The 12,609-nt window shown below is 41.6% G+C and overlaps 1 protein-coding gene across 7 annotated transcripts in view; it reads left to right on the forward strand.

Moving 5' to 3' along the window:
• The first annotated feature begins 304 nt into the window (after positions 1 to 304).
• Positions 305 to 12,609, forward strand: part of PDPK1 (3-phosphoinositide dependent protein kinase 1) — a 61,737-nt gene continuing 49,432 nt past the window's right edge. For 3 of the 7 annotated variants that reach the window (XM_027891938.1, XM_027891930.1, XM_027891933.1), the window contains exons 1-2: positions 579 to 683; positions 11,804 to 12,073. In XM_027891938.1, coding sequence (XP_027747739.1) covers positions 594 to 683; positions 11,804 to 12,073 — 360 coding nt within the window. In that variant the 5' untranslated portion in view covers positions 579 to 593. The other 4 variants (XM_027891935.1, XM_027891931.1, XM_027891932.1 and 1 more) reach the window with 4 other exon arrangements.

Below are 12,609 nucleotides of genomic sequence, written 5' to 3' on the forward strand. Positions count from 1 at the left end.
TGCTCGGCGGGGTCCCCACTAGGTCCGGCGGGCTCGGGCCGGGGCGACGCTCGCACACGGCCTGACAGGGTGCCGTTTAACGGGCCCCGCGAGCTTGGGCCACGGGACACACAAGGAGCAGTCGGAACCGCCGCGGGAGGGAACCCCACTTCCCAGAGCGAACGCCCCCCCTGGAGCCGCCGCGGCCACTCCCCCCAGCCTCGGGCTGCGCTCCCGGGGCCCCGCCCGCGAGGTGACGTCACCGCCAGCCCCTCCCTTGGTGTCGTGGCAAGAAGCCGGATGTGAGCGCAGGCGCGAGGGGCGGCCCCGCCCTCTTCCGCCCTCACCTAGCCCTGCATATGACAGCGTCACCCCTGCAACTGCGCATGCTCAATCCGGCTCGGGCGCGGAGGCTGCCGGGGCTGCCCTGTCCCGGCCTGTGCGTGAGCAGCAGCTGCGGCCCCCAGTGAGCGCATGGGGCGCGCGGAAGTCCCGCCCGCGGGGGGATTGTTGTGGTGACGTCACGGGCGGGGGACGCGGGTGCCCCTTTGGCTTGGGCTGGGCTGAGCGCCGGGCGCGGAACGGGCGGGGAGCGACCCCGGGCCGGGCGGGCCATGGCCAGCACCGGCAGCCCCCTGGTGAGTCCGGGCGCGAGGGGCGGCTCGCAGGCCGGGCGGGCCATGGCCGGCACCGGCAGCCCCCTGGTGAGTCTGCCCGGGGCCGCGGCCCGCGGGGTGCTGGCGGAATAAGTAGGCCGAGGCGCCGGGGCCAGCCCGTGAGCGGTGGCCGCCCGTGCCCGGCGCTCTGCCGGCGGCGAGCCGCGGTGGAGTTTCGCGGGCGGCCCCGCCGCTTGCGGCCGCTGGAGCAAGGCGGGCGGGCGCTGCCCCTGTGGGGCCGGTCTGGGCGCTGCTGCTTCCATTCCTCCTTCCGTCCTCCGCTTTTGGGTCGCCGTGGGCCTCGCGTGAGAGTCCCGCTCCCCCCCGCCCCCCCCAGCTCGGTCCTTCGGAGGGGAGGCCTTGGCCGAGAATGAAGGGGCCGCCCCGCGGCCTCTCGCGGACCTCCGTTGCCGGTTCCGGGTATGGGCCGTCTACCACAGGGAGAGCCGGGGGTGTCGCCCTAAGGGAGGCAGCTGTTACTCTGCAATCGATTTCTTTTGTAGTGGGAACAAACGCGTGAGGAAGATCGTGAGGGTCACAGTAGGACACCGTTTCACACACAGTTGTTTACGTTAATCTGACACTGTGAAACTGTGATGCTTTGTGTGCACTTACTAATATAAGGGGTGCACACAAAACGTCACAGTTTCACAGTGTCACACTTACTAATATAAGGGCAGGGAGCCTCTGGTGGTCTAGAGGGTAAAGGCGCGGCGCTGTCACCTTAGAGACCCGGGTTCGATTCCCGGTCGGGGCCACTCCCCGGGCAGATGGAGCTCGTTAGCCCTGTAAGGCAATCCATCTACGTCCTGAGGACCTCGCTGCCACCGTCCAAGCTCGCTTGGCCCCGGCAGATGAACCGTAGGATTAAAGGGTGGGCTCAGTTCTGCGCACACTGTGTCTCACCTAAAAAATCCAATGCACAGGCTGGAAGGTGGAAAGACCTTCCCCGGTTCTTGGTTCGCGAAGACTGGCCATTATTCGCGAAGACTGGCCATTACTTACTAATATAAGGTGGAGTTGTTACTTGGTATACAGGTGCGGTAATGGTAAATAGTAATTCACATTGTAGGTTGTACAGTTTATTTAGTATAGACCTTCTGTTGGGAAAAGAAAAATAACCCCCAGCTTTCACTGATGCTGGTGTAACTTAACTGGCAGTACTTTGTTCCTTGTCCTTGTGTGCATGCTGCTGTGCTTTTGGGTTGTGTTCTTTCTGTCAGTTCCAAGCTGCCAAGCTCCACTCTGCAGCACTGTTCTGTGTGCAGACTGGCATAGCCATAGTGATTGTTGACATCCTGTTTCACTGTGCTCTCCTCTTCATGCTCAGTGATTTTTTTCATTAGGGTGTTGCACATAATCATATTTGTTGACTGAAGAATAGAAATATTGGAATAACCCTGCAGAGCTCATGAGATACTACATCAAGGACTATGAAACAAAGCAGTGTTTGGTTATTAAAAGCATTAATTTTGCTACTTGATAGAGCTCTATATCACTGTTTCTTAGCATCAGAAATGATTTCGGTTTACTTGAACTCTTTTAAACAGGGAGCATGCTTCCCCTTGTGCTTCTGCCCTTGCTTATTGCCTGTCTTTTGAGGTTTTTCTCTCCAAGATACTTAAATTTCTGTTCCTTTTCTATATACAGTTGCCCTTAAGAGAAACATGCAGAGGGGGAAAAATTAAGAACAAAGTTGACAACCATTTTTGTAAAAATTAAAAGATTTTTTTCCAGGGTAATTAATTCCTTCTCTTCCCTTCTATTTAATAGTTCTCTGGTCAGGTGAGTGTAGTGACAGGCAGCACCAGATAGAGGTGGCTCAATTCAGCCATTTTTTTATTGCAGATGATATCACATATGGGAGATGTGGTATTTCTGTGGCTCTGAGCAAGTTAATGTTTGTGTGATGGATTTAATGATTAGTGTGATGAAGTTCCATGATTTTTTTATCGTAAATGCATAACACGGAATGGGAGGGAGGGGAATAGAGTGCAGCTTTGACAGGAACATTCCTGCAATTCTCTGCCAAACCATTTAATTTCTATATTTTTGTCTGTGAGGAAAATTGCAAAAACATTCTGCTATTTTCTGAAGACGTGGTGAAAAAGGAGGGCATTGTACTTTTAAGAGGGAAACAGTTGTAGTGCTGCTTTAGTTGCAGAGATGAGTGTGGTATTAGTTATTTGCTGTTAATGCCTTCATTGTAGTATATTGGGTGTCAAATCAAGAAGTGTCCTTTCTCTCAAAATGAAGAGTCTGGAAGTATGGTAATTTATGTGTTTTGCAGCACATCTTCATTGGAATGATTAGCTGCCCTAGCAATTATTAGATACTACCAGTGTTTCTGACCTGATAAAACCTATAGTGTAGTCATGGATCTGTCCAAACAAAAGTGCTAGCTGCCTTTTTTTTTTTTTTTCCCCAGTGGAACTAATATGAACTACACTTTTCCAGGAACTGGCTTCTCAATAGAGTAAGTTCTGCATCTGTGCTAAGAATTAGATTAGGCTATGTTAAGAGTTATGTTTGTAGTTATTTGTAGTTGTAAAATTTCCAGATAGTCTTGAGGGGTTTTCCCTACATACCTATCTTCTTAATATATCTTCTCTTGGGTTTTCGGCATAAAGCTATGACTAGTCCTTATCGCTCATGTGCAGGCTAAAAAATTGGGATAATTTTTCTGTAAATCTCTTACCAAAGCAGACTGCAGGAATAGAAAATAGTAAAAGATCTGGATGTTGAAGAGGTACTCAAAGGTTAAAAACCTGAAAATTTTAAGAGGAGCAGTTTTATATACATTCATATTTCCAATGTAAGAAGTGCTTGTAGCCCTTAGAAAGGAGATGATCCACAGAATACTCTGGGTATAATAGCGATATTCAACTAAACAATGATTCCGCTGTGTGGGTAGACTGTTTTCTTTAAAGCAAATTGTTCTTTGGGTTATTGATCCATTACTTACAGTGCCAGAAATAATGTCTGTTTCATGTAGCTCTTGAAACTCTATAATTAATTGCTGTAGCTTGCCGTTGTAAGACATCCAGCAGTCTTGGGCTCATTGCGCTTCCCTAACGCAGATCAGCTGGAAGGCAGCAGTGCAGGAAAAACTTGGAAAGGGATGCTGACTATTGAAAGTCTTGCTGGAATTTTTGTACACAAGGCATGAAAGCAGGGGGACAATCACTTTGTTGGACTGAAAAATGTAGTAAACTGGCAAAGTAATAAAAATAAGTTTGGTCTATGAAGATATGAAATATTTTAGTAACCCTTGCTCTTTAACAGTAAACTTGTATTTTATATAGTTATTTTTTCTCTAGAAAAACTGTAGGGATTGCTGTAGAACTAGTACATCTTTGCCATCAGAAGATATGCAAATGAATTTAAGGTATGTTTGAAAGATAATATCCTTTCCCAAGTTCTTCTTGTTGGAGCTGTCTGAAGAATATGTATGAAGCCAAGGAATTGCTGTTTCTGGTATTTCAAATAGGAAAATCTTTCTTCACAAGTAGCCGGGTTAGATTATCTGTATGTAATAAAGAAGCAAAAAAGGGGAAGGAGATGATTGTCCTCCCTCCTCACTTCCCTTTCTACCATCTTACTTGCAGGTAAGCTTGTGGAAAGTTACCACAGTCTACAGTGTCTGAAAGTACTGAACACAACATGAAGTTAGCTGTTTGGTCTAGAACCTTATTTTTGACATCTTATGGACTCTACTTAACAGTGCTGGAGGAAATAACTCTTTTGCTGCGTGACTAAATACTGAACTTGAGAGTTGCTTTCTGCTTTAAAAAACAAGCTGTAGATGCTTCACATGGCAGATACTTTATAATTCTTTATGGTGAAAAATTACAAGCTTAACTTGCATTTTACATTCTTCTGAAAAGAAAGTATTAAATTTGGTGTTTGGTTCTTTAGTAATCCTGCAGAAATTTAGTTTACAGTTTTTGACTGTGCCATAGATCCTTTACAGACTCTATGTATATACTACCACCTCTGTGTGGCTGCTTCTCTGTTCTTCACCCGAAACTGTTCTCTTTGCTTCCTCAAGCTTCTGGTGAGGAGCCTGGTATTAGAAGTCCTTCTGTGTGTTAGTGATCCCCATCCCTGCTGTGCAGCACCCAAATATCTTGGTGCCTCAGGAGGTAGCTGCTGGTGTAGCCTGGGATCTATAGACTACTGTGATCACAGATAGCTTTTGTTTTCTTGTGAGCTAGCCTAGATCTGTTTATGTGGTCTACATTGGTCTACCCTGGCCTCCAACTGGGAGGCCTGGAGACACGCTATCTATAACGCTGCTGCTTCTTTTAAGAACACACGCAGGATCACTCTCGAGGAGAAAAGACAACGCAGAAAGAATCGCGTCTCGTCGATATCACCTGGGGAGTGTTTCTGCTGTGCCTTCTGCAACCGGACTTGTCTGTCTCGCATTGGCCTTTTTAGCCATCAGCGCATTTGTAGCAAGCGTGGGTAGAGCCCTTCTCAAATCTTTGTTCGCGAAGCCCAGCCATGATGATGATTTGGGCCGTAGGCTGACTTGGAGATTTTTTATTTTATTTGGGCCATAGGCTGACTTGGAGATTTTTGTGGTTTCCTGTTTGTGATTTGTTTTGAGGCTTAGGGCAGTGAAAGGAGGCCTTAAATAGTCTCTGTCCCTGAAGGTGCTTGGAACTTAAGTGCCTTGCCTAGCAGTAGAGGAGAGGTTAGAGTGTAACTGGCTGATATGCAGGTTCTTACAAATCCTTTCATTAACTGTAATCCCTACCTGAATTTGGAATTAGACGCCTGGAAATTAGTGACAGGAAATGCCACTTAATGTAGGGTGGTCAAAGTTAGAGAAAGGCATTTACATTAACTAAAATTTTGGATCAGCATTGCTCTGTATGTGAAAAATTAATTTCTGTAGAAACAAAATCAGTCTTGTAGATAAAATACCTTTATTCCCTAAATGAAGAGTCAAAACAGTCTCATAATGCAGAGGTATTCTCTTTGCTTCTAAATCATTGAGCCTATTTGCTATATTTTTGCTGATATAACATGAAGCTGATATCCTCATTACTCACTTACATATGAACTGTGTTATGGATTTACTGCCCAAAGTGAGGAACATCAGTAGACAAACAGTACTTCTGTTTCCCACTATCATAAAGGTGCCAACCGTTTCAGGTAAAATAGTGTCTTTGAAGAATGATCTGTTCCAAGCTTTTCCTTTCCATTAATTCATATAATGTTTAATCTTGGAATGTATTACCAAGACATGATTTTTAAAGATCTCTTCTTGTCTTTTAAATTATGGTTATTTCTATGAAGATGTTCTGTTAAGAGATTTCTTTGAGGGAACAGTTTTATGCAATGAGTGCTTACCATCCAGCATTTGAGAAGCTTTGAATAACACTGGGCATGAAGGTTGAGCGCAGTTGTTTTGGTGGGTTGGCTCCTAGACTTGTTTAATCAGTTACCATTGCATTCTGTTTAAACAACAACAAAAAATCCTTCTTTTTATATAGCTGAATGCTTTTGAAATTTACATGGTTTATTCATAAAAGTGGTCTATTAAGAAACAGTTTTTGACATGGCAACTTCTGAGGTTGAAAAATGTCACCCCAGATAGATGTATGACTTCAGATTCTTTTGCAGAACAAAGTTGTGTTAAAATAGTTTTTGCAATTGAAATATGAGATTTTAATCTGATCATTTAAATGTAGCAATTGGTAACCATTTCAACCTTTATCAAAGTACTGATTTTGACAAATTTTCAGACTGCTTTGCTGACTAATGGTCAGTTTCTTCAAGATGTGTGGAATTGGTCCAGTTTGTTGAGTTATGAGCTAAATTTTAAGTTCTCTGCAGTCATCTTTGTATACCATTTGATGATGAGGTTTGAAGGACTGCTGATGCAGCTCTATGCAACATAAATGCAAACCACTGTGCTAGAGAAGACTAATGTTTGATGTTAATGCTTTTTTAATATCTACAAATAATACTTGGAGTAGAGTTTGCTGCAATTTGAAGAAAATGGCTTATTATGACCTTCAGATAACTTCTTTGTTATCTGAAAGGAGCATCCTGTTGTCTCAGGAAAATATCTTTGTAACATAGTAGAGTTTTTAATAAATGCCTTTTTTTTTTTTTTTGGAGAGGAGTGTTTGCTCTTAGAAATCCTTTTGAAATACTGTCAAGCTGAAACCATAAGCAAAGTACATGTTTTTAAATACCTTCAAATTACTATGATGTTTTTTATTTTACTTTAATATGGCAGTATGTACTAGAGTGTCAAAGTTAACCTGTTAGGTAGGCAAACAGTTTACTAGCTGTGTGGTGCACTCAGAAGTAGTGCCGAGGCTTGATTTAATCTATGTTTTGTTCCATTCATTACATGCTTGATTTTAGGTTATAATGAGAAGACAGGGACAGTATCTAGTGACACTTTCTAATGAATGTTTTTTTCTCTTTAGGCAAGTATTATCATTCTTTAGAGGAATAATATTGTTGGCAGATAGTCGTATTGTTAAATTCTTTAAATTATCTGACAAACTTCTAAGCATATATAAATGGAAACTAGCATGCAATGGAGTTTGGTAAATTGTTCAGTATATTGTTTCTCTACACACAAACATACAGTTGGATAATAGGAAGAGAATGCTGTTGATCACTTAGCAGAAAGTCTGACAATCAGTTTTTAGACAGAAGTCCAGAGCAGAAATAGACATGAGCATGTAAGGTCTGAGAATTGATGTTTGCTGCAGTTTATGGAAGCACACCGTCTAATGTTGCTCTGGGTTGCCTTCATTCAGGGCACTCTCTCCGGTGTAGCAACAGTTTATGAAAGGAAAACTGGTGTTAAATATTTACAGGGGTCACACAATAGTCATTACAAACCTGCAAACCACTCCTGTATGGGATTGGTATATATTGGGAAGTCCAACCTGTACTATGCTTTCTGCACTGAAAGGTGAGGCTTTTAGTTGGATTTTGTTTTTCTGAATCAGTGTTTCTTTGTATCTTAAGTTTCTTGTATCTGACCTACACTGCTTTTGCCGGCATTCTCATTTTAGGTACTAAGAGGCATAGTTTGAGGACATATTCAGACCTTAGTATCTGACCTGCTGAGTTGCTTTTTAATTTTGGAATATGCTGGAACTCCTGGGGAGTGTTGCACTCTAGCCTTTGAAGTGGAGACTGTCACAAATAGGTATTGGGGAACATAGGGAAGGTAAATATTTTAGCTGTGGGATAAGAGGGGGGAGGAGGCCAGTGGGAAAGCTGTGCATAATATCTGTTAATTGCCCCTTCTGGTCTCTTTTTTAGATACAAGATATGTATCAGATGCAGTTCCTGCATCTTTGTCAACCCTCTGAAACACTAGTGTGCCCTGAATGTATTAAGTATAACTGCCAGCTATTAATTTTTTCCCTTTAAAACCCCAAGTTGTCAATGTTTAAATTACAAGCAATAAAAAATAAAATTTCAAGTTCAGAACTTTTAGTTCATACGACAATGTCAAAATAATTTACAAAACCTCTCAGACCAACCCTATCTAACTTAAACTGTCTATAGTGGAATCTCAGTATCAATAAATAGCGGCAAGTCAGCTTTATTTCTAAAACTACAAAACACCTGTCCAGTGAAAGTAATTGTCTTCTGTTGATGTGAAATAAAAGCTTTTATTCCTTCTTAATTGTGCAGGTTAATATATGGAATTCACATTTTTACTTCAAGATCTATTAGTTTGTACGATAAGTCTTAGATCTGTAGATTTTGGAAGCTATCCCTGTACCAAAGAGCTGTATTTGGCAGAGATGTAAGAGTATTCCATCACAGAGATGGAATCACATCTCTGTGATGGAATACTGTGACAGCCAGGGAGGCTCTCTTGTACTGTATCATGTCATATCTGTTTTGAAAGCCTCTCAGTTTTCATTTGTAAGTGAAAAGATAAATTTTTAGATATCTGAGAGTATTGCTATGTTGCTTTCTGAATCCCACGATTTCTTAAGCAGACTTTGGTGATATAGGGCGTACATATTTGTATTGATTTATCTTCATGATAGTCTATGAATTTCTTACAATAATTTAGTCTACCACTTATGACATACACTGCTCTGTAGTTCTTTCATCCACTATGGGTTCTATTGAATTGCAGGTGATCCTAATTGCAGGTAATACAGGAGCTCTGTATTACCACATGGCTGAAACAGTCAGATTCTTTAATAAACATGAGTTTCAGGACCTTAATCTAGTCAGGTGATTAGATTTTTTTTTTTTTCCCCAGGAATTCAGTGTCTTGATTTTTCTCCTGAAACTGGTTTGTTTTGGTTTTTATCCTTAATGTTTGCATTCTACTAGTGGCATTAGGACTTTGCTTCTCGTAGTTCATGCTTTTTAATTCTTTGTATTCAAGTATGGACTAGCTTAAGTTGTTTCTCCACTTGTTTCCCATCATTATACCGAAGGTCTTGGACCATATTTTAATTTTTAGTAATGTTTTGGTAGAAACAAAAGTAAGATCTGACTCTGTCTAATTTACCAAAAGTTTTAGATCACTTTAAGAGAAACATGGGTTTTTTTACCTAATGGTATGCAGTTTTGTTTGTTGGGTGTTTTTTCCCTCAGTCATTAAATTTGTGCAATTATTCTGTTTCTTTCAACCTTTTTGGTTTGAGAGTCAATTCAGCTGTGAACTGGAAGGGATCTGTGTTTGGGGATGATGCTTAAATATAAGTTGTTTACAAATTTAACCAATGTTAAATAGTATAGCCTGTGTATATTCCCCTTTCTCCACAGTATTCTGTATTTCAGTTATTATATAATGGCAAGTTAAATGTTTTAGGGATGTCTGTCTGCATTAATTTAGTAGACCTGTAATACAGTTTACCATAAAAACATTCATAGGAGGGTTGGGCCAGTCTTCTAGCTTATACTGTCTCATTAGCATTGTTTGTAATCAACACAAACGTACTACTTGAGGTGTAGAGGTCATTATAAATATAATATAAATAATACTTTCTGTTAGCAAGGTCTGCTTCCAAAAAATTACCTTTGTGGGTAGCTGGAGGTAAGAGCTTTTGTGATCATGTCTGTCTTGTGATCATCTGCAGCTTGAGATTCAGGAATGGTCAGCAGTCAGACTCAGTGTTATTAGGCAGCTGAGAGGTCTGGACCTCGTTCATGCTGACTTTCTTAACAGGAATGGGATCTTCCTTGTAGTTGCAGCAGTAGGAGAGGTATTTTCAGGCATCTTCAGGGTTCAGTATCCTATCAGTTAGCAGAGTAGTAAAAAATACTGGAAGTTTCAAAAAGCCCAGTCTCTACCAGTATTTTTTTGTGCTGTCAATGTTGATAGAACTGTCTCAGCAAAAGTAGTGTTGCAGATTTTGTGGTAGGAAGAAGCTGATGGAGATGAAGTTGTTGTGTTTGTACTTGCTTTAGAGCAGTGTGTTATTTGTTTGATGCATATAGATATGTATAGATACTAGATACATTAAAAGGTATAGTGATAGTGTAGTTGTCAAAATGCTGAATTGCAAAAATTATTCCAAAAGGTATGAGTCCATTTAAGTGGCTGGGAGGAAAGGGAAGGAAAAATGTAGTGGTATCTAATGGGCTTTTTCATTGATTCAGGTTTACTTCTTTTAAAGTTTATTTTTCCTGTTTGTAGGCAAAATGGGAAAAGAACCATATAAGAACTTACTTTGTGGCATGTAAATAAAAGGAAGCCTGTTTCTAGTGATTTAGTGAAAATTAATGAAGATTTTGATATGTCTATTGACCTATGATACCGTCAGCAGGTTTGTTATTTTCTTTCTTACAAGGTTTTCAAATTCAGAGTATGTTGCAGTAAGAAGGAAACAATATCTATGTGAATGTAAATGAAAAAGAGCACCCTTAAGGGCTTGGGAAAGGAGATAGTGTTAGAGACTTGTTTTTAAAAACAGAAATAAAATTACTAGAGCAGTGGTAATCAGGGTGGTCCATGGTAATCCATGACGTGCAATAAGTAAGTCTGTTGTCACTGTATGAGGGTCCGTGCTTTCACTGGCTTGGCAGCTGAGAAATGTTGGTAATTGCTAGAAGGAGATCATCCTCAAGCTTCTGAGAACTACAAGTGCAGTTTAGAAGGTTTTAAAATTCTTCAGTGATTGACCTCATATCTCACTAAAAAATGTCTGCATCTAAGCAGTTTTTTGGCGTCTGTCTTTCAAAATACAGCTGAGAAGGTAAATAATACAGGACACAAAATACTAAAGAAGAATATATGGAGTGTGGAAAAACAAGTGTAGGAATTATCTTTCTCTATAAATGTTGAGGTGCAACATAATGGACCTAGTTGCATGGTTCTGTCATTTCTTAGGTAACTGATCCTTTAAATCTATTGCATCTTCCTCTGTCCTCCTTTTTCTTAATCTTGACTTTCCTTTAAGAAAGTGAGGGGACTAACTGATGTTATACGCTGCCTGGAAATAACCTTTTCTTCCTACAAAGTCCTTCACTCCTTTCTCTTCCCTTAGGACTTTTCAGTACTTGATATTCATTGTGACTTAGTTTCAAATACGGTGTAAGGAAACACACTGCATCCAACACCTTTTCCCCCCTCTCTCTCTCAGTGCTCTCTGGTGGATTTTGTGGTGGATTTTTTTTCTTGCTTGTTTGTGTTTTCAGGCTGATCTCACTAGCTGCAGAATCTAATCAGACCCCCCCTGCAATGCTATTGCTTTATTTATGTGTAAATCCTCATCTGCTCTAGAACAGCATGACTGGAGCCAGTTCATCATTTAAATCCTGATATTTAGTGTGTGTGCAGGTGTGTTTTATTTTCTGTATTTTGATTAATTAGATGTTTCTCATATTGGCATCACTTCAGTTGCTGAGCAGTCATGCTTGTGTCAATCTTTCTGGGAAAGGGGACAACCTGTTTTAATTCTAGCTAGTGTGTATCTTTTTTACTGGCTGGTGTTTGAGTAGCTGTCTGAAGGAGAGGTGATTCATCTGGGCTGTGAAAATGTTGGGGGCAATAGTTAGTCTGGGGAAGGTATTAGCTAAAATATATGTATATGTATATAAGGCGTGAAAGGACCTGTGATCTACAGCACATACACTTTAAGGTGTATCTGCAGCTCTCATAATAATAGTATCAAGATTAGCAGTAAAGGCAGTATTTCTCTTTTCAGTATGATGCTGTTCCAATCCAGTCAAGTGTGGTGTTATGCTCCTGCTCATCTCCGTCAATGGTGAGGAACCAAGCGGATTCCGGCACTCCATCTGTCATTTCCCCCTGTGGCAGCAGACAGGGATCTAACATGGAGAGCACGGCACCTGAATCAAGATCTAATTCCAACTCCTTGCAGCAACATACAGGACAGCAGCCTCCACAGCCTCGAAAGAAACGACCTGATGACTTCAAATTTGGGAAAATTCTGGGTGAAGGATCTTTCTCAACGGTAACTTTACTTTTTATAAGAGGTGCCAAATATCTTAGATAAACTTCAGAATTTGTTGTGTGTGTAAGATTGCTGAGATTTAAATCTGGAAAGAACAGATTGTGGTAGTTTTAATCTAGGCCTTCCTTGGTGACCAGTTTGTAACCAAGGAAGGGGCAGTGTTCCCAGTATTCCATACGATTTTTACATAAATCAGGGGTATCAATAAGAAGGGAGGAGAGGCCTTCACTCTCTTCTCTTCCGGCGAGGTTTGGGAACAGTCAGTCCTTGCGTTGGTCTTGCTTATCTAAGGCTGAGGCCTGCAGCGACAGCTGGCCTGGCATGTGGAGGTTTGGAGAGTGCTGGCCGTGTCTGCCAATCCTGCTTTTCTATGGGACGTGGTGAGATTTGTTTTACTAGTTATTTTACTAGTTCTCGGGTTTGATTGCATATATCTGTTCAGTGTCCCTTTCTGTCCCCTTTTGTCCCTTTTTTCCCCTTTCCCTATCCCTTCGGAGGGTGTTTGGATTCCCTTTTGCTGTGTACATAGCATCTTA

This window comes from Empidonax traillii, unplaced genomic scaffold (genome assembly GCF_003031625.1).
Source record: "Empidonax traillii isolate 1590-97213 ecotype Southwest subspecies unplaced genomic scaffold, ASM303162v1 scaffold335:size599443, whole genome shotgun sequence".
NCBI classification, from domain to species: Eukaryota; Metazoa; Chordata; class Aves; order Passeriformes; family Tyrannidae; genus Empidonax; species Empidonax traillii.